Genomic DNA, 23,531 nt, shown 5'->3' with positions numbered 1-23,531 from the left:
TCCCCATTACTGTTTAACTTTTACATTCCAAAGCTCCCTCAACCACCAGAGGGAGTCTCAATTGTCTCTTATGCTGACAATTGTTCGATGATGGCGTCTGGGAATGGAATTGATGACTTGTGCTCGAAAGTAAACGGTTATCTCGCCGAGCTTTCTCGCTTCTTCACTGCACGCAGCCTAACCCTCTCCCCTACAAAATCCTCAGCAACACTCTTTACCACCTGGACGAAGGACGTCAGACTACAACTGGGAATTCACGTCGATGACAAACCAGTTTCGATGGTGAACAACCTGCTCTCCTTCTCGGCGCATACAACCGCAATTGTCAACAAAGTACAAAGCCGCAACAAGGTCCTCAAGTCCCGGCAGCACCTGGGGCAAAGACAAAGAAACGTTGCTGGCAACGTACAAGGCAATTAGCCGGCCGGTTCTGAACTATGCAGCACCTGTGTGGTCGCCGGGACTAGTAGGACGCAGTGGATGAAGCTGCAGAGCTGCCAAATCACGGCACTCAGGATAGCGACAGAAAGCCTTCTGATGTCGTCACAACATCATCTGCACGACGAGGCCCACGTGCTCCCCGTTAGGGAGCATAACACAATGCTCTGCAAGCGGTTTCTAGTTGGGAGCCACAGAGCCCTCGCCCAGGCACGTGAGGAGTCACCTTTACGAACTGACGGACGAAGTCCAGAGGTTCATCAAACAACCTCTGGACCCGTCAGCTTATCGACAGGCCTTGAACGGCATTCACAGAGAGGCAGTTTCGAGTTATGTAGACTCTCGACCTGTGAATGCCGTTGTGGGCATACAACCACCAGACGTGGACGAGACAGAGCTTCGTCTGCCTCGGGAGACACGGACCAGGCAGGACCAGTAACGCCCTTTATTCATGTAAAATAATGCCGGGAGTAATACTGCTTTATGGCCCTTTGGTGTGGTGGAATGCCGCAAGAAAGTCCTTATACCTCAGGCCAATGGATAAGTATCAGCGCCTCGCAGCACTGTGCAAAAAAAAGATTGCAGAGTTTCTACCGGATTGCTTACGGGGCGTATCCTGGAGGTTGCTCACGCATAAAAATATCACTACCGTGGACAGTACAGAAAGTGTCGTGAGCGGGAGAAAAGGGAAACTTTGAAGCATATTCTCTGCCGATATCCTGCACTGTCAAAAACACGATTAAAATGCTTGAGAGCAGTGGCGTAGCCAGGATTTGGCTTTGGGGGGGATGAAAAAAAAAATTCCATCGATAACTTAAATTTGTGACACACAATGGCTAGAGGCGTCGCCTGAGTGCAATTTTTCATATATTTATGTATGTGCCAGTTTTACTGTTATATATTTTTTATACCCGAGCGCTCTTGTGCACAAGGGTATTATAACTTTGTTCACATAACGGTTGTTTGTAACAGGCAAAACGAATCGAGATAGATATAGACAAATGTATACATAAATGATCAGAATGAAAAGAGAAATCGATTAAGCGGTGACTGTCTGTCCGTCCGTCCGTCCGTCCGTCTGTCCGTCCGTCCGTCTGTGCACACGATAACTCGAGTAAAAATTAAGATATCCCAACGAAACTTGGTATGTGCACTTCTTTTGGGCGTAGGACGGATGGTATTGAAAATGGGCAAAATCGGACAATAACCACGCCTACCTTCCACATAACGGTAATTTTCAGAAATACGAAAACTGCGATATTTTAGTAACTACTGAAGATTATTCACTCAAAATTGATATCTATAATAATTTTGAGACGAAAAATAAGAAAATTATAAATTTTCGAAAAATGGGCGTGGCCACGCCCACTTATGGTTACATGTGTATATCTTGGCAACCGCTGCACCGATTTCTTCCAAACTTGGCACAATTGTTGGCTTTGGTACAGCATACCAAATGGCCGAAAATTTTTAAAATCGGACAATAACCACGCCCACATTCCATATAAGGGTAATTTAGAGAAATACGAAATCTTCGATAAATCAGTAAATATTAAAGCTAATTTATTCAAAATTGACGCCTGCTACCATCATTTATCAAGAAATACGTTTATGATAAAATTTTGGAAAATGGGCGTGGTACCGCCCACTTATGGTATGGTTATTGTGCTTGCCACATAAAAGCAAAGCGTCGAAAATTGTTGAAATCGGCCTAAAATTACGGCCGCTTTTCATATAACAATAAATTTCAGAAATGCTTGAAATTTCAATATTTCGAAATTTAAGGACGCTAACTTACTCAAAATTGAGACAACCCGGCTTACCATGTAGCGGTAGCTTGCGGAAAGGTGAAAAACATATATTTAATACTTGCGCCGGGTATTTAATGTTCGGCTCCGCCCGAACTTAGACTTTCTTACTTGTTTTCTACTCGTTTATTCCATGGGGTCTTCATGCTTTATTTAAATTTAAAAAATTAAATTACTATACCGTTTTAAAAATCTGAAAATTCACTGCGGGAAATTTTTTTATTCTCTTTTTGTCTTCGCCTTCTCGTTTTTGCCTTTATAAGTTTTGAAAAAAGGTTTTGAACGAACCATTATATCACATTCCTAGGCAAGTTTTAAAATAAAATGTTGAAATCAGCTTCATATAGAAACAGTGTCATCGTTTATTAAGAAAGAGATGTTCTTAAATATCATAACTTTACGACACTCACATATTGACTAGATTTGACTATTTATTTTATTATATTTTAATTTGAATTATTTGTTTATAAAAACATAGTTTATTCCTTAACAAACACTAAATGAAAATAAGTTTAATCTTTGAACAACATTAAAAAAAAATCGGCAAACTTTTGTAAAAATTTCGAACTTTCTATTTCAATTTTATCTCTTAATATTTTGCAGTTTTTTAGCTCATTCAATTTTAGTCTAATAAAGTGCAAATTTAAAGTAACTGTGATTTACAGTTGATGTATGACATATTTTTGACGATGTCGGTAATTTTCTTCCATATTATCTAAATATGTTCAACGATTTTTTTAATGAAGAAAATGAGAAACGCCTTCATAAAAAAAAAAAACTAAAAATCAACGATAAGTCGCAGCTATGTATTTTAAACTTGCGCTTTATTTGAATTGATCGGGCTACAAAACTGCATACTCAAAATATGTATCTCTAGGAAATCGAATTAAAAAGCTTTACGAAAGTACGTTGATTTTTTTAATGTTGCGCAAAGAGTAAACTTTGGATTTATACGGATTTTGTTAAAATGTAAACTGCATTTTTATAAACAAATAATTAAAATTATATAATTTTAAGATAAATGGCCAATTTAGTTAACATGTATAAAGTTTTGATAAGCACTTGAAATGTCGAGTTTTAGTACTGAATTCAAAGAAGATGTCTCTTCTATCCATTCATAATCACTTAAAAAAATTTGTTTGTTAAGAAGTGTATCTTAAAATATCTGCCTTGACTTTTATATTAAAAGTGTAAAATATGTAAATGTACCTACATAAACTTTCCCGTGAATACCATCAAATCATTGGTCGTGAAGAGAATCTATGTATGCATGCATGCATGCATATGAGCAAATTAAAAATTCGATACAATTTACAGTCGAAGAGTACAGTTTTTGTATAGATTATAGATTATTTCCCAACACTGTGGGAAACTAGGCAAAATGGCTTAGTGTATTTCGCAAATATTCAAATACATAATCTACCAACCGATAATTTTATATTTTCATTAAAAGATAATTTGTCATCAGTCTGAAATAAGAAAATTATAAAGCGGAAGGGTAAAAAAGTATTGTGTTATTAATTCAAAAATAAAAAGTTTCATTTCACTGACGAAGGGGGGGGATCTATCCCCCCAAATCCCCCCTGGCTACGCCACTGCTTGAGAGCCTACCAATTCGAGAAGTTAGAAAAATCTACTGAAATAAACAAAAAGCGGTGACATCCATTGTGATGTCTACTTTAACGCGTAAAAACGAGCTCCAACTGGCAACACCAAGGACCTGCCGGTCTATGTGTGGCTCAACGCCGTCCAGATTAATTTAACCTTACTTTGCAATTAGTTAACGTACATATAAATAAGCAGTTTTAAGTAAGCGGTTTTTGTTTCAGCCCCTCCCATACATGATGTATTTTGATAGTAGAAGAAAAGAGGGACAGTTCGCATTACGTCCCATGTTTCCATATGACAACGGGCTTAAAAACACTTAAATTATCTAACATGCACGATTGTTTTTTATTAAAGCTTGTTACAAATGGAGTTACTAATGTATTAGCTAATTTTTTATCACCGCTATATTTTCTAAATAAAACATGTAACAAAGTCTAAGTTCGGGCGGAGCCTATCATTAAATACCCAGCGCAAGTATTAAATATATGTTTTTCACCTTTCCGAAAGCTACCGCTACACGGTAAGCCGGGGTGTATCAATTTTGAGTAAATTAGCGTCCTTAAGTTTCGAAATATTGAAGTTTCAAACATTTCTGAAATTTTTTGCTTCCATGTGGCAAGCACAATAACCATACCGAGTTTGGCACAAATTGTTAGAACGGTTACCGAGATACATATATGTGATCATAAGTGGGCGGTGCCACGCCCATTTTCCAAAATGTTATTATAAACGAATTTCTTCGTAAAGAATTGTCGCAAGCATCAATTTTTATTTATTTGAATTTTGAATAAATTAGTTTCAATATTTACTGATTTATCGAAGTTTTCGTATTTCTCTAAATTACCGTTATATGGGATGTGGGCGCGGTTATGGTCCGATTTTAAAACTTTTCGGCCATTTAGTATGTTGTACCAAGGCCAACAACTGTGCCAAGTTTGGAAGAAATTGGTGCAGCGGGTACTAAGATATACACATGTTACCATAAGTGGGCGCGGCTTCGCACATTTTCCAAAAATTTATAATATTCTTATTTTTCGTCTAAAACTTATTGTAAATATCAATTTTGAGTGAATAATCTTCAGTAGTTACTAAAATATCGCAGTTTTCGTATTTCTGAAAATTACCGTTATATGGATGGGAGGTAGGCACGTTTATTGCCCGATTTTGCCCATCTTCAATACCATCCGTCCTACGCCCAAAAGAAGTGCACATACCAAGTTTCGTTGGGATATCTCAATCTTTACTTGAGTTATCGTGTGCACAGACAGACGCGCGGGCGGACGGATGGACGGACGGACGGACAGACAGTCACCGCTTAATCGATTTCTCTTTTCATTCTGATCATTTATGTTTACATTTGTCTATATCTGTCTCGATTCGTTTTGCCTGTTACAAGCAACCGTTATGTGAACAAAGTTATAATAACCTTGTGCACAAGTGCGCTCGGGTATAAAAAACTATAAATGCAATAAATGTATTGTTATTTCTTTATAATTAGTTAGTTAGTTCTCAATCTGCCCACAAAATTGAAGTAGTTTTCAATCACGTAATACGGTATGTATTTGGTTTGGCTAAATTTGATCACATTTCTAGTTGGAGATCTCGCCTATTGGGCTGTGAGATACCTGAGTACTTGAAAGCAAGGAATTGTATTTTTTTATTCCGTTTAATGTCGGATAAGCTACCTAGCTATCTGTATAATAAGCTAACCTTTCCAAAATATGCCCGTATAAGCGGCTTAATTGTACCTAGCTTTAATTATCTTAACTCTGCAAGACTATTTTTTGTCAACGCCACGCGTTTATGGAATTCTATTCCACCTGCTACTCGCTGCAGCTTAAACAAGGACAACTTTAAGAATGTGTTGTTTTCGTACTTTCGTCAATAAGTTTTTGTACTCTGAGTTTCACTATCTGCTAGGATTATCATATGTGTATGTATTTATCTACAGATGTTAACGTTTTGTGTCGTTGTGTTTTTACTTAAGTAAGAATGTTAGTTTTTAGTCTTAGAATTAGTAGCATTTTTCTTTTTCTTTTATTTTATTTTTAAATTATTTTATTTTTTTTACTTATTGTTTTCCTTTCGTTGCTTTATGTTTGTGCTTTATAATTACCGTTGTACTATAAAAGAGCTTTAAGATCTTATTGTACTAATGAATTTGTTTAATAAATGAAATGAAATGAAATGAAATGAAATGAAATGAAATGAAATATAACATTTCAATGGTTTTCTGCCACTTCTTATTTTGTTCAAAGAACACACGTGTATTACACTCCATAGACAGCAAGACACTCACGGAAGCGTAAGCGTTTCGAAAGAGACACCTTTTAGCAATTAGCTAACGTACATATAAGCATTTTTGAGTAAGGGGGGTTTGTTTTACACCCTGTCATACATGATGCCATATGGCAACACGGGGTCGATTTGGTTTAAATAGCTATATTAATTGTAAAAAACCCTTACACATATTTGTGGAAATTCAATTCCCAAAAAAATGCCAACAAAGTAATATGAGGAATAACTCTGCCACACTTTAAAGTTTCTTGTATTTTCCAGATTTTTTCTTTTTACACAGTTCTTGCACAAAATGTTGTTCAGGCAGTTTCTGAAATCCAATTCTTAGAGCAAATTACTCAAGTTCACTTTGCATCCAAATTTTGGTGTTCTTTATTTCTGGGTTTTCATCTCAAATGCACTTGAATTAATTTTTCTGTTTTCCATATCCCTTTCAATCTGTAAATCCTGGGATTCCCGAGCTGCAATACTGGGACTTCTGGACAAGGAAAAGTGTCCGGGATTCCGGGATTGAAAGCCCTAGTACGTACGTATTGAACTCTGAAAATGTGGTTTCCGTCAGGTTTTCCGATCTGAAAACAGCCTTGTGGCTTTAACATGACTGTGGTTGCTATTCATAATATATGTCCATCTTCATCTCAGTGGCGTTGTTCCCAAACCCAACTATGATCTATAACCCATCTATGATCGACTCATTAATCTTGTTTTACTTCTAATCGTGCTGTTCGTATTGTACATTCATTCATGCCTATATTTCATACAAACATTGCATTTAAATGTGTATATAATGAGTGTTTAGTCATTAACATATTTTGTGTATCTACTTCGCGTATTTATTTATAGATGGGGCCGTGGACATCCTGAAGAATATACTGACGCTATGCATTTAGGGGAAGAACGCTTCGATTCAATCGATTCTGACAAAAAACCTCGAGCTGGCCAAATTCTTTGGATAAGAGGACTAACACGTTTACAAACTCAGGTAAGTGATTTGTGTCTGCATTTGGCTTTTTGAATATATATTGATAAAAAAATTATATATATATTTGTGTATATGCGTATACATATCCATAAAGCTATGTATGTATGGGTATATATAAATATAGTATATATATATATATATATATATATGTGAGATAATCTAATGTATACATATATTAACTCTACGCACATTTATCTTTATCGCTAGAAATGGTTTGATAGATTCTTTAAGTATTATTGGATATCATAACCTGATTATTTAGTTATATACATACAAATACATTTATCCCATGTATTTCGCATATTTACACGAAACTATTACTTTAATAATCACTTTACTCATAATTCAATCATTAGTTTTTATCTCATTTTTGTTTTATAAATTCAGTTTTACATGCCATATATACACACATTTACATATAAATTAGCATTAATATATGTACATATATGCATATATTAATTACATTTTCAGTATATAAATATGTATATATGTATATAATATATATACACAAACGTATATAAATATACATATATATGTTATGTACACATATACAACTAAATTGCAATTACCACTTACCCTACTTCAGAAGGTTATTTATGTTAATAAGCTATATATATACATATACGCATACATATACATACATATGTATATATAGGTATACGTAGCTATATGGGTGGGTGGATTAAAAAGTCATTTCGTATTCTTCAAAGTTATTTAATCGATTATATTTTATCACCATTCGGTTAGTTTCATGAATCGGGGATTTATCTGAATGTGGAGGAGACAAAGAAAGAGAGCGGAACAAGTGTCTCAACACACCCCATCTTAGCGCCAAAAATTATTGACGTGTCGTCAAAGATGTGTGTATCCACATCTCATAACCTGGTATCATACTTTGTAAAATTTTTGGGGATGCTGCTGTGGTAGCAGCCCTTGGTCAGATCTATATATGGATCGTTTCGGTCACAGTATATACAGTAGTAAACCTTTTTGAGTACTCCTCGGGGGTAAAATCTGATCAGAGTTGATAATGAGAAGGAGCAAATAAAAATAATTTAGTTATTTGCAAATTAAAAAAATAACTCAGCGTTTATACGGCAAAGTTTACCATTTTGCAAATTGTTATTTGCAAATAATACGTGCATATAAACGTAGTAATAGATACTAGTACAGATTATCATAGTTCAGTGTATAACTTGTTATATTACACAGTACATGGTAATGAACTGTTAAATGCTGAAATTATTTTTCATTAAGCATGAATATCAGCATACATTACTAATGAATATTATACTTAACCTACATTTTGTTCATAAATAACACATAACTATGTATATTTTATCCTGGAAAAGAACTTTTCTTATCATTAGGCGAAATTCCCCACAGTAAGTGTTGCCTTGCGCGCAATACGAAAAAGATGCACACAACCCAAAAGTACTCCTCGGGGACCAAATGGTGAAAAACTGCGAAAAGGTTTATTACTGTATATACTGTGGTTTCGGTTACGTAGACGCTACAGTCGTAGGAATGTCCCTTCGAACTAATTTCACTGCATCAACTACGTAATTTTTTCGCCTTCAACCTCGGTGGGCCTTCATGACTAAGGGCCATCTTTGATATCCAAATTCTAGTGGCATTTCTTGAGTCAGATTTGGCACTGGCATTCTTTTAAAACATGTCCACCTTTACGAAGGTCTTGACAAGCTTGACATGCGTTATTCGCTATATGGAAGTAAAAAAAAAGAATATGCCGAAAATGCACTCCTTGGTCTTCCCTCTTAAACCTTTTGTAAAATCTGCAAAGCTCAACGAAATCGCTTATGTATATATACGATTAACTTCAGTGTTGCCAGAACTGTACTAACGCCAGTTTTTTAAAACATACGCAATGACCTTTTATTACTCCACCCAATATATGTATGTATATACTCCACGTTGGTCGGTACAGACATAAAACAAACTGGATTAGCCCTTCTCCTTTCTATTACATGGGTAAAATATGTCGGCTGAATATTATTCTGCTAACTGATAAATTTAAATTAACAAGACAAAGTTTAATAAAAAAAATAATATTTTTGCATATGATCATCTGCACATAATGTACTATTTTCAATACAAAACAAATTTAACATCTTAATTCCAGTATTTTGTTATTCATGTTCCATCCGTATTTTTTCGCGGATTTGGTTTTGCCCTCCGGGTTCGGGATATATTACTTCACGAAAACAAAATTAATTTTTCACAGGAATTCCCTATTAACGCGTTTAAAGTTACATATATAACACTAATAGTTTTAAGTTTATCTCCATTTCTTTGCCATATACTTTTCTTTTTCATACTGAACGAGAAAGACGCTAAAAAATTATATTTTGTTTATTTATGAAATCCATTACAAAATAGCAAACAGACGTAGTGTAATAAAGATTAATGACCAAATTCTGGTTTCAAACACTTAGTTTGATTAAAAAAAGCGGGCGTGGCAGTTATGTTGAAATTGCAAGCATACTTGATCGAACAAGAGATTAAGGGCAAGAGGCAGATAATGAAAAGGACAACATTAAAAATCCTTCGTGCATTGATAGAATACGATCACCTCCTAGGTCGTTTTTAAACTTTTTTTACAAGACTTTAATCAAAAGCTTTTACGACTACGTTTCTAAAGGCCGAAATCTGAAATATTTGCGTGTTGCTTTTAATTATTTATTGTCTGAACTGATGAAAATTTGCGTTCAACTACTGCTATATCGTATTTATAGTAAAAGTGTTGGTGGTTGGTGCTATTATAATTTTTTTCGTAAATTAGTTAAAAAAAAAGTTTCAAACATTCCTATATAGCTACTGAATATCATTTCCTTAAAAGAATGGTAATTTGAAGGATTTTAATATTTCCTTAACAATATTCATACACTTGTAGCCACGCAAACCCTACCACAACTTTTTTGTACTTTGGTAGAATTTTGTTAGTTAATATTTTTTTTTATGTAGTTAAAACCGCAACAAAAACGATATCAACAAAAGTTTCAAGCTTTGTACAAGATTTTGAGAAAATTATCAATGTTAGGAAAATTTTGGGTATGAATTAAACTGGCTCATTTAATTTAGTACAATATAGTGCAAGTTTGAAGTGGTTCGAATTCTCGGTAATTTTTGAATTTTTTTCTTGCCGACGATCTTGGAACAAATGGAATACAAATGGGCTACTTTAAACTTGCATTTTATTATACTAAAATTAAATGCGCTAGTAACTGCATAACCAAATTTTCCTAAAAATTGTTATTAAAAAGTTTGAAATTTGAATAAAACTTTGATGATTTTTTCTAAATTTTCTACAAAGTTTGAAACTTTAATTTATATAGTTTTTGTTGCTGTTAGAACTATATTAAAAAAATATATTATTTTTATTAATATACAAAATTCTACAAAATTAAAAAAAGTGGTGCTAAGGTTTACGTGGCCACGCGTGTATCTACATACATATGTGTAATAACATCTTCCACTCATGAATAAGTGGTACAGTGATATAGAAATAATAAAAATAAAGAACTCTCAATATTTCATTCTACATAAATGTCATCCTCTTTAAGGAAAAAGTCAATCGTGCAGAATCGCAAAAAATTAATTGAAATAAGAACACTTTTACCACAAGATTGGTAAGGGAATGTTCCAAACGCGGGGATAGTGTTTTAGCCTCCGGATATTACCACTGCAGCGCCGACAACTTTGATGATGTGTTTGGTATTTTAAACCCTCCACCCACAAAAAATAGATATAGTGTGATCAATTGGGTGTTAGGGTTAGGTTAACGTTTGACAACGCTCGATTTCTTCACTAGTGGCGGCCACGGTACCACTACCTCATAGCATATGGGCTTGACCACGAAAGTGTACAGGGGACTAGTTTCGGGGACATACACATTTGTTGGTCGAGTGCTCCTCTTCAAATTCATATCACGCAGTATCCGCTGGTAGCAGCAGACGAAGGGGTGAGTTGGGTTTTTCGGTGGCTGCCCCTGCGATATTGCGCTAGGCATAATACTCGTATTGTTGAAAGCGCCATCAATATCTAGAAAGACAACTAGCGAAAACTCCTTGATGGCCACTTATTTGTGTATGCGAAACACAAGTTCATGAAACGTAGTTTCTTTCATATAACAATGCTGAGTGGCTCTAATACATAGTGTATAGCCTCTCCATTACCTTTAGTTGAAATGTTGATAAGGTGGTGATTGATAGTCCTTATAGACCTGTTAACCCTCATCCTAGTGGAAGGGTTTCCAATGAGTGAATGTCTCTCATTGACACATGACTGTTCTGGTCCAATGTTGGTATTCTCGGAAAGTGTGTTTGGAAGAAGACCCAGAAATTCCTCCTCGGTATCAGACCTGGTGGCTAGATTTTTGCAAGCCTCGTGGGTTTTTATGAGTTGTACTTAAAAGTATCTTACTGCGCCTAACTCTGAGGTTCATAGGCTCTGCCCCTTTTGCACCGCTGTTCTAAATAAGAGGACTTTTCAAGCAGCATCAAATTCCCGACAAGGCAATCGCCATTCTCAGAAAGCTTAGAGCTATGTATACTTACCCCGCACATTCGTCGCAGCTGCCCCAGGTGTTATGGTGTTCTTTCGCGTCACCTTCAAAGAGTCCTGCCTCCATCATGCTTGTCACTAGCTCGCGTACGCGAGGTGTTTACCCAATTTTAATGTACCCAGTATATGGACCTCAGTCTTAGTGGGCCCGTTTAGGTCCAGACCGGCCATTGTATCCTCACCACTAAATTGTTGCTTTTTCCATTTTTCCTAATAAATATAATCGTGGTACAAAGCTAAATAACAATAATAAAATAAAATGGATTCTGTAGTTTAATACTTGGTATCTTCAAAACCTTTTCCTGGTTCCCCGGCTTTGGTACCACTTACCAGTATATACCCTGGCGTTTTTACCCCATATATGGTTTTTCCCACACCTGAGGGTCCTCTGCTCCCTTAGTTATAATTTGGAACAGAAATGCAACTGATACTGCTTTACAATCGTGCAGGTTCACTTTAATCATTTCCGCCCTCACCTTTTAAGCATAGCTTTCCGATTAACTGCTCCTCCGTGTAGAGCCGGAGCCTAAAGCCGACCCCCAGTGACGACGTTATGATGTCAAATTTAAATATTAGCCAATCATAAGGTCAGATAATATGTGGAATCTGGCTTCATTTACACGACTAACGTTTTCTACAGTATGTATTACCTGTCAAAACTGCGAACCTGTAAAAACGGTGGAATTACGTAAAAATTTAAAACAATTGCTTTAGATTGAGTATATGAATGCAATGTAGGTGTTTTGAAAATTAATTTTATACATAAAAATTAATATGATGTTAATTTTAATTATATAAAGTGTATTGTTGAAATATTAATTTCGAGCAACTGGGTTACACAGGCCTGCGATGGTTTCTCCCTTAAAAAACTATTTAACAATTTGTGTACCTAGTAATGATACGAAAAAAATTATAAAAAAAAATCCACCATGTAAATTTTCAGAAAAAAATACTTTTTTATTTTTCTTAGTGTTACCCCATATTACTGGCTTTATATCGAATTTCTTTAGGGATATTTTTAACCAATACTGTTGTGTTTAAGTAGAAATTTAGTTTTAAATTATTTTATGTGTTTTTCATTAAAATGTTAAAAATGTGAAATATGCATGTCACCACGTCTCTCAGTAAACAGGCCTGCGATGGTTTCCAATAAGCAATTTGGGTCGGTATTAGATAATAAGCTACGAAAAACATAAAAAAAATTCCATCGCATACAGCGTGGCCACGAATAACTGTTACCCCGTTTTTTTTTGAAAAATAAAGGGGTCCTTGATAGATTTTGCGAAAAAAAGTATTTTATTGTTAATTTTCCACAAATTTTACTTTAGTTGCATTAATTAGTTTTTAAATTTCAATCTTTATTTACATTTGCCAGCAGTTTAAACTTTGAGAGAAAAGTTCATTGGCACGCAAGTCTTTTTCAGGTGAAGTTTTTCTTAGGCTTTGTATAAAAAAATACAAAAAAAGAAAAAAACTGTATAAGGTTGGTCGAATGAGTGGCCGTCCTAGTCACCAGTTCCGAGTTTATTCGATTTTTGAGTATGAGGCCTTATGTTGGACAAAAGGGGGAGTATAAGGGACTAAACATGTAGAAAATTAGCCTATGCTTACAGAAGATATGGATTAAATTAACTGACGAAGACCTGCGTGTCAAATGAACTTTTCTCTCAAAATTTACACTGCTGGCAAATGTAAATAAGGATTAAAATTGAAAAACTAATTAATACAACTAAAGTAAAATCTGTGGAAAATTAACAATAAAATACTTTTTCGCAAAATCCATAAAGGACCCTTTTATTTCTCAAAAAAACCTGGGTAACAGTTATTCGTCGCCATTAGTTTTTAATGGTGATTTCGCTTCTACCAAAATATGTCGCCTTTTGATTGCCCCTTTCTCTTTTCGTGTTCGATTCCAAATTAAAGGCAAAGGGTGAGCAAATTTTGTGTTCGTTTCATAAAATGTCACACTCTTGTAAAGCAAAAAAGGCACATTCTCTGCCCTTTGAAGCTTTGCCAGGGGCGATAGTTGCCCTGAAAATCAGGTGGTTGTTTAAAACGACAATATTATAAAATACGTGAGCTACTTAGACAACGACAAGAAGGAAAACATGCCCTTTGACAGGGTTGAGTGTAACATCAAAAACATTTTGCACCGGGGAAGGGCAAATTTTTTTGGAAGAAACGAAAATTTAGTTTTTAAATTAATTTTGGGTAACTCACGAAAACTGTTAAAACTTACTTTTTTTGTTTTCTTAGTGTTGCCGCATGTTACTCTTCGAATTTCCATAAGTTTTTTTGATTTACTGAGTTTCTATAGAGCAATTTTAGACTAATAGATACTGTTTGTTAACCGACTTCACAAAAAGGATTTGTTTTTTTTTTATGTATATCAACGCATAACTTTGGATCACGTTAACCGATTTCTATAGTTCTTTTTTTAAAGGGAAAGTGTTACCTCGCAGGAGGTCCCATACTAATTTGGTTTAAATCCGATCATTGGATCATGAAGAAACAAACGATAATCTTAAATTTTTATATGAAAATTGAATTCGGTTTTGTTTTTTGGTAAAAAATTACTTGTTTTTATTACCGAATATACGTGGGCATAGGATATTATCATGGTGTAATAACAACAAGGTGTTGTCAGTAACTTGACCTCACTTTTTCGGCAGGTCTATTCCGGTTACGCATTTTAAAGTAATATAAAAGGTACTAATTATTTAATACTTTTAATCCGTTTGTGCATACTATTTCAAATGAAATGTAGAAAAATGTATAATTACAGGCTCATAAGCCTGAATATATGTTTGTATCGTCAACTCCAGACAGATTGGACATATATTGTAAGTTATAAAAAAGTATAGGCCGTAAAATAAGGCAATTTCCTATAAGACTGTACATGATTTTCTAAATAGATTAAAACACATAAATATCGATAATATAAGCGAATTCCTAATTTAACCATGCAGCCACTCTATTCTAGCGTATCAGTAGTTCAATTGGCTCAATATAATGGCAATGCAGCAAAAGTTATTTAATATAAAAAAGCGCCTTTCCATACGATTTCTGGGTACGTTTTTTTTCCATTGATAACCACGATATCTTTTATATTTTATATTTTGAGGACAAAAATTATACAAATCCAGCAATTTTAAATATTAATATCGTTCTGAAAACACCAAGTTCTTTAAAAATCGCGGTCTTACTAAATGGAGATTTTAGATACTATTTCCCAACTAATAGTAGTATAAAAATTAAGATCGGCAGCACTGAAAATAAGCATGCCGATGTTGTCAAAATTACAACAAACACGTCGCTACTGACAACACCTTGTTATTATTCTACCATGCGATATTATAACTTTGTTCACATAACTGTTGTTTGTAACAGCCTAAAAGTATGTTCACAATTTACGGCTCATTTGTAATTTATAAGCAAATCATGCTAAACTCAAGTAATTTCGCTTTGTAAAATCTCTCAATAAATTAACTACAAATGAGATAGTTTATAAGAACCAAATGGAGAAAACACTTTTTTTATTTATTTAAGCCCCCACTGTTAAGGAAATTTAAAAAATTGCCAAAGGTATGCAACCATATTTTTTTTTGAAATCAAGTACAAACCACATCTCGTACGTACACTTATCGAAACAAAGTAATTTATGCTGTAATGTGAACATAGTTTAAAGGATGTCAATTTCAGAAATTTGGAACCTTCAATATTTCGACTTATGCTAAAGACCATGCCAGATAAAACTTTATGGCTTTGGGTGACAATTATAACTTTGCCTGCAAAGCGCAAGACGCAAAATTATACCAATTGTGCACTGCCTGTTTACCCTTGAAAATAGCTGTGGGTGTTATATATATTTAAAAATATCAGCAATGTAATTAAATTTTATGTTTGTACATTAAAACTAGAATTTTAACGAAACACAATAAAAACTAAACCAGCTGATGGTAATGAAATATATTTTATACGTGCGCCGGGTATTTAATATTCGGCTTCGCCGCAACTTAGACTTCTTTACGTGTTTAAGAATAAATTTCGTTTGGCTTTTCACAAAAATTTTTTAAAATTCTAAAATATGCATGCCATCAATAAAACTAAATCTCTATGCGCAAAAAATAAGGCTGTATTTTAATTTATCATACCTAGATATAAAAAAAACATAGTTATTGGAAGGGGGGAAATAGTTAAATTTCGCAGGCCTGTGTTATTCTTTTGTATATGCTTGTCATGTAAACGTTGCTCAAGAATGTTCGTACGTAAATATTTAGTTTATAAAATATGTAGTTTATTGTAACTTATCTTGTCAACTGAAAATCTAAGTCTAAAAATTGGCCACAAATGCAATAAATGTCTATTGGGGGAAAATATGAGACGCTAAACGCGAAAAGTCGTTTTTCGATGTGCAGCGTTTCAATTTCATTATGTTTGTATCGTGATCCGTATCAGAGTGTATAGATTTGGCGATTTCGCACCAATTTGGCGATTTCTTTGAATATTTGCGCGTTCAAAAAATTTCTTCCAATTATAAAAATATACAAAATTTAGTTTTCCACGATAATTTTACAGAAGAGGCTAATGAACTGCGTGATATACTTGACTTAAGAAGCGTATTAAAAGATTGTCAAAAATGTTTAATCATCCTAATCGAAGAACTTTTGAAACGATTACCTAGTCAATTAAATACTTTTAAAAAAGCTTTGATTTTGTCACCAGAAAAGTGTGCGAATCACAAGAGGGCGAGTTTCAGGGACCTGCCAATTCACTATTTGACTTTGAAGGAAAGAAAAGCAGCGGAAACTGAATATTTAAATCTTTTAACTTTCCCGTGGAATATCTTTTCTCAGAACCATTCCATCCGACTCTGAAGAATTTTGGATAATTGCTTACGGAGTGAAAACCGCAACAGGCAATAAAATGTTTGGAAATATAAGTAAATTCATATTATTATCCTTGCCGCACTCACATGCTTTGTTGAGCGCGTTTTTTCCGTAATGAATTCAACAAAAACTAAGATTCGAAATAGGATGAGGTTGGAAAGCCTTAATTCAATAGTTCGAATAAAGTGTTATATGAAGGCTAATAGTTTCTGCTGCAAAACGTTTCCAATATCAAACAGTGTGTTATCAAGGTTGAATAGCTCAATATATGACAACAACATAAATGTAAATCATTCAGACACTATAGGTGATTTTGAAGAAATTGTGAAAATAGCTGATCTCGCCTTATTATAGGTTATAATCAGGGAACGGATTTGTAGGACATAAAAACCTATAAAAAAGGCAAAATAAAATAGCGAAAAAGGCAGGAAAAGGCACTAGCTATTGCAAAAAAAGGCAAAACAAAATAGCGAAAAAGGCACTAGGTATTGCAAAAAAGCAAAATAAGGCACTAAAAAAAGACAGAAAATACGAAGAACAATCAAAAAATACATTTATTTTTATAAATGTTTATATTACAAGTAAAAAGAGAAAAACTATGAACTAGTTTCATTATATGAAAAATGTGTACTTTGAATCGTTGACTATTTTATCCTTTCGAGTTTCTAACTCATAAAACTTTAATCTGTATAGTTGTAGTAACATTGAACCAGAAGATGCATTTTGGAGTTTTCTGGCAGCATTTTCATTCGATTTTCGCGAAGAAAAGCCTTGAATGTACTAAATGTGCGCTCGACGCAAGTTGATACAAGTGGAGCCCAATTTAAATATGGAACGTTGAAACGTTCATATTATCAGGAATAAGGGCGTTTTCCTCGCCCTTTACAATTTTATCCACACCCCTTATTGTCTCCAAGCCTACGTTAGCTGAGAAAACGGCTTTGAATTTTTCCAACACCAATTTGGCAAGAGGTCCCTGCGCTTCTATAAGCCGCATGGGCATGTGTATATTTTGTATTCTTAAAAAAAAAAAAAATAATTGTAAGTCTTTAAAGGTAGAAAAGGCAAAGAAAGGCAAATATCTTAAAAAAGGCAAAAAAGGCAAATATCTTAAAGAAGGCAAAAAAAAGGCAACATCAAACGTGTAAAATGGAATCAGGGAAAGCTAAATCGTGGACATTCTTAATCGAATATACTCTATCTTTTTAGCAGAAAAAAAGGCAATTTCCATAAAATCCGTTCCCTGGTTATAATAAATTTAACAATTGCGCAGTCCTATTGCAAAATGTGTTGAAACAAATACATCTTAAAAAGTATGCGTGTTTTTTTAAGAAAATTGTTTGTGCATCACTATTATATAAGAGATTTGTGTTATCTGAAGGTATATATTCGTTTTTGGTTTTAAAAACTATATTATAACGAGATCTAATTTTTAAAATAAAAGATTTATTAAATCGATTTCATGAATTTAGTAAAAAAAAACTAGCTATTTTTGGCGTTTTTTCAGAAATTGCGCTTTTTTTTAAACAATCTGGACACCCTGATCCGTATTGATATTTTATACCAATGTTCGATTTGGAACGTTTAATCTTCTTCTTACTTGGCCCCAGAATCGTTTGTGGGTTTGATCGAGACCAAAAACACGTCGCCAATTGCTTCTCACTCCTTTGCAAAGTTTCGACAGTTTCTTATCCCGAGTGCGGACAGGTTTTTCTGCACTTGATCCTTCCCCGATCTTATCGTTGTCCACTCATAGGCGCTGAGTCGAATGATTCCTTGAATGGAGCATCATCCTCCACACGTACGACATGCCAGTAATATCGTTGCAGCATATATCTTGCTTAGAATAGTTCTCTCAAAAACCCCAACGCATTCTCACGTTTCTGCCCATATAACAGAAAGGACGTGATAAAAGATTTAAGGAGTGTGATTTTGGTTCATCGAGAAATGCCTTTGATTTTCAATTGTCTACCAAGCGTGAAGTATTGCCGGTTGATAAGATAGGACCTTACAGCGGCAGCCCCCTCTTGTGGATTGGGCGAACTAAGCTGACGACCACGTGTCTATAACACCAAATAGCTTTAACAGATAGTACATGCGTCCAACCCGTTCCTCGCCGTCGGCTTTAAATAACTTAGTCTATATACCCCGGCTCCAAGGGCCGTTGTTCTTTTCAAACCGCATTACTGATGTACAGTGACGGGCAAAACTGTAACATGGTTTAACACTTTTTGTTTCAACCACCGCTATATTTCCAAGTTCTAGCGACTTTCATCCTTTTGTTGAATATTCTTGTTGGTACATCCCTACTCCCTCTCTCATAATAATTTGAAGTCAATGCAACAACAATAAAAAATCAGTAGACAAAAATGTAAATTAAGGCAGATGTTACAGTTTTGCACTCACTCTCAGTTTTGCATTTGACAGTTATCTCTTACGTAGTTGGAAGTCAGATGACTTTTTTCTATATTGTAATTTATTGAAGAAGTGATCACCAGTAAATAACATAGTTAATCAGGAACCATAAATGTAAATAATAGATTTACTGCGGAAAGGCGGAACCGCACGAAAAGTTGCAAACAATTTTGAAATTTGCTACTTGAAAATGTTAATACTGACAAAAAATATAGCCTAAAGTGTTCCCAAGGACAAAGGAAGTCTGTTAAAAAATATTACGGTACGATATCTTGTGAACTTAGCAGCAAGTAGCGATGCAGCCACTATTACAAAAGCGCTTAAGGTATTAAACTTTAATGCAAATCAATAGACAGCGAGTCAAGGAATTGCCAAATTGAGCGCAAAGGCATCATAAAGAAGAAAAAAACAAATTTGATCATAATACATGTGCGAGTGTGGCAGCGTTTCGCTGCATCGCACGAAACCCGGACCGTTGCCTATTGGGATATGTTAGGCCGTTCAGAATACAATAAAAAACATATTTTTAAGTTTCAATTGAAGGTTATTTGGTCTGACAAGACTAAATTAATCGCTTTCAATCAGATGGCCGGGCATGATATTGGATCAAAGACCCAAATTAAGCCTAAGCGCATCATGTACTGCAAACTGTGAATCACAGTGGTAGGATCTTAATTGTTTGGGGTTGTATTTAAAAAATTTTGTTGGTCCGTTAGTACGCATAATGCGTAAGGAACAGTATCTCTTCATATTTCAACAAAATTTGCAAGATTTAGTCAAAAAAATTAGAGTTTCTGCTGAAAAATCACTCAAAACACACTACGTATGTTCGCAAAGCCTGGATACAAAAGCAAAAATTTGCTAATTTGAAATGACCTCCACAATCCGCGTACATGAATCTCATAGAGAATTTGCGAAATCAACAAAAAGCACAGCTTAATAAGTATCAAAGTCCGTAAAATCGAGTACATGAGCTGTGAAAGCAAACTAAGGATATACCTCCAGAAGTTTTACAAAGATACAAATAAGGTATGCCAAATCGCATCCAGGAACTGAAACAAGTAAAATAGTACTGAACATTGTGTTAGTAGTTCTTTTTTTTCGTGAAAATTGTTAAAAAGTTCTTAAAAATATATAAGTGCAAAACTGTAACATCTGCCTTAATTTACATTTTTGTCTGCTGGTCTTTTTATTGTTGTTGCATTGACTTCAAATCATTATGAGAGAGGGAGTAGGGATGTACCAACAAGAATATACAACAAAAGTATGGAAGTCGTTAGAACTTGGAAATATAGCGATGGCTGAAGTAAAAAGTGTTACACCATGTTACAGTTTTGCCCGTCACTGTACTTACCTCATTTTGGTCTACTTCACCGTCTAAATTCAAAAGCGTTTAAAAGTGTGGTCTGGAATCTGGTAGATTTTCATATATAGGTAAGGCTTTCTCAAGTGGGCACCGAATTTACCAACATTATTATTTTTCAATGATATTCAGGCAGCGCCGAGTTTTGTAGTCGAACAGTACACTGTGTAATTTTTGTTGCAAAATTCCAAATAGTTTTTTTTTTAATCAACAATTGAAAAGTTTTGCAGTGTTTTGGAAATTTCTATTTTTCTTTGAAAGTAAGTGTCCGAATGAAAAATTTTTTTGGGTGCATATTTAAGAAATATTAACCTATACAATGAAATTATTTGCGTTACAAAATTTTTAACAACTACTTATGTAATAAACATTTCTGCATTTATCTATTAAAAAAAAAATGCGTGCATTTCGATATAGTTTGGTCGGAATGAATTTTTATTTGCCAGCGTGCGCGCCCGACTCGCGTGGCTGGATCGCGACTACAAAACTCGGCGCTGCCTGAATATCATTGAAAAATATTAATGTTGGTAAATTCGGTGCCCACTTGAGGAAGCCTTACTCATATACAGTGACGGGCAAAACTGTAACATGGTTTAACACTTTTTGTTTCAACCACCGCTATAGCAAATTCCAAAATTTTTTGCCACTTTTCGTGCGGTTCCGCCTTTCCGCAGGAAATCTATTATTTACATTTATGGTTCCTGATTAACTATGTTATTTACTGGTGATCACTTCTTCAATAAAATACAATATAGAAAAAAGTCATCTGACTTCCAACTAAGTAAAAGATAACTATCAAATGCAAAACTGAGAGTGAGTGCAAAACTGTAACATCTGCCTTAATTTACATTTTTGTCTGCTGGTTTTTTTATTGTTGTTGTATTGACTTCAAATCATTATGAGAGAGGGAGTTGGGATGTACCAACAAGAATATACAGCAAAAGTATGAAAGTCGTTAGAACTTGGAAATATAGCGGTGGCTGAAACAAAAAGTGTTAAACCATGTTACAGTTTTGCTCGTCACTGTATCTCTTTCTGCCAATCGTGTTTTCTTTTTAAGTAGATATCTCTGTATTATAATGTGAATAATTATGGTTCAAAAAACGATAGAAGCTGCACGGTAGACTCGAGGTAGGGAATCCACCATGAACTTTAAATTATTACTTTTTGAAAAAAGCTTTTTAAAAACTAGAGCAAAAATATGTGCCCAGGACAAACTCTCCATAATAATTTGGCGGTTCTTAGAGCGAGAGTTAGTTGTTACATTTTCAGCTTCATCGTGTTAATAAATTCAAACATACATACATATGTATGTACGTAGTATAGTAAAGGGTGAACACACCAAAACTGCGACACTTAGAGATTACTACCAGAAACAAACTAGAAGGCTTTGAAATTATTTTTTTTTTTTGTATTATATAACTTGGAAGTTTAGATGGTATGGATTGCAGTCGTGAAGTACAAAATTGATGTTATTTGCATTATACCACGGCAATGTGTCCTTGGCATAGTGGCAGCTTCCATGTCCGCCTAGAACAGTGGCCTACTACCTTATCTGTTGATAAATGACAGAAGACGCCTTTTGAGGCACTCATCCCGATAAACTTGATCATTCATTGTCCCGGATGGGAAAAAAGGGCTGCTCTTACGGCCACAGGAACAAATAGCTTGCCAAACCATGTTGTTTTTTTGAATATTTGGACTTCATTTTCAGCTTACAACTTTCAGGGGCATCTTGCCGCCTTGCAGCAGTATAAAAATCTTGACCTGCAATATATTTTGAATTTTTAAAGCAGTAGGTTTCGTAGTCCATAACAATGCAGTTGTATTTTTTTAATTTAGAATTCATACAACTTCCGACTGCGGGATTTCGCTGTAACATTCTACTTTGCGCCTCGGTCTGGCGCTGTTTTAGCTGTAGAACATCTCAATGAAGCTTTCCGCTTTACCTTTTGTACGAAAAACTGCGATCTCCGTACGGATTTTGCAACATAACGCGACAAAATCTTCGGATTTCGCGAAAACGCACTGAGGACCCTCCGAGCACTGTTTTTATCACTTTGACCATGCTAACCCCCGCTCCCTGGTTTTCTCGTAACTGCTAGGCCTTATTTGTACCGACTAAAACCCTGCAAACTGTCGAATAGTGCAATCTTTTATAAACTCGTGCAAAATGGTTTGTCTCGTTTCTAACTCGGTCTCCATTTTTAACTCAACTAGGAATCAAATTCAAATGAAATTTCTTCTACGTCCAACTAAGGTCATGGCCAGCTTATGGTATTTGAATTTCAAAATATTGAAATCTTTTTGGGTAAGTTATAAGCTTCCCAAAGTGTCGCAGTTTTGGTGTGTTCACCCTTTAATAACACCTATATTTTGCTGATTTTTTCGTTTTGATTCCTTTTTTTGTAAAATTGGTTATCATCATTGCATATTTAAAAATTTCGGTATTTAAATAACTTTTGAGAGAAATCTTTAAAGGCTTTACACTTTTTGGTTGACGCTCGCTTACTTACTACATGCATATATGCAAGCACAACACCATGCGGGTGTTGCAGTTGCCAGGGCTGCAAACCGGTTTTGAACCGAACCGGTTTTTGAACCGAACCGTCTATTTTTATCGGACTCCGAACCGAACCACGAACCGAACTGTTTTTATTTTGAAACCCCAAAACCGAACCAAAAACCAGTCCAAAAAATGGTTCGGTTCAAAATCAAAATCCCCTATAGCATTTTTCACGTTTTGCAATAAACATATTTGTCTGAAAATGCAACCCGTATGGTAAAACCGTAAAAACATTTTTGTTTGATGGCAACTACTTTAGTTGTAATTTCGCCCATATAAAGAATGATTGAAATGTTTTATATGGAAAAAATGCTTAACAACGCCAGAAAAAAAAATCACAAAACTGCATACTCGGATTTTTGTAGTTCTGATAAAAAAAAGTTATACTTCGGTGTAATTTTGTTAAAATTTTTAGATTTTTTATAATTTTCGTACAAAGTTTTAAATTCGGATTTATATGGGTTTTGTTATATAACGAGCGACGCTTTTATAAAAAATTTATGAACATTGAACCAACAAAAGAAAAATAGTCAAATGTCGCACTCCTATTATTTTGACCATAGGAATAGTTGTATATATG

The 23,531-nt window shown here is 34.7% G+C and overlaps 1 protein-coding gene across 11 annotated transcripts in view; it reads left to right on the top strand.

Annotated features, from left to right (window-relative positions):
* Positions 1 to 6,974: 6,974 nt before the first annotated feature.
* The window catches only part of LOC118745572 (putative nuclease HARBI1), a 754,224-nt gene continuing 737,667 nt past the window's right edge, over positions 6,975 to 23,531 (top strand). For 7 of the 11 annotated variants that reach the window (XR_004993651.1, XR_004993650.1, XR_004993645.1 and 4 more), the window contains exon 1: positions 7,078 to 7,134. Coding sequence is in view for 2 of the 11 variants with exons in the window: in XM_036479062.1 (XP_036334955.1) it covers positions 7,033 to 7,134 (102 nt within the window). In the remaining 9 variants the exon portion in view is untranslated. Of the gene's footprint in view, positions 7,135 to 23,531 lie in introns of all 11 variants that reach the window. The other 4 variants (XM_036479062.1, XM_036479060.1, XR_004993653.1 and 1 more) reach the window with 3 other exon arrangements.

The sequence above is a fragment of the Rhagoletis pomonella genome, unplaced genomic scaffold, assembly GCF_013731165.1.
Source record: "Rhagoletis pomonella isolate Grant_MI unplaced genomic scaffold, Rhpom_1.0 Rhpom_scaffold_00009, whole genome shotgun sequence".
In the NCBI taxonomy this organism is placed as follows: domain Eukaryota; kingdom Metazoa; phylum Arthropoda; class Insecta; order Diptera; family Tephritidae; genus Rhagoletis; species Rhagoletis pomonella.
Note: the sequence above shows the minus strand (reverse complement) of the source record. Positions and strands in the feature narration are given on the sequence as shown.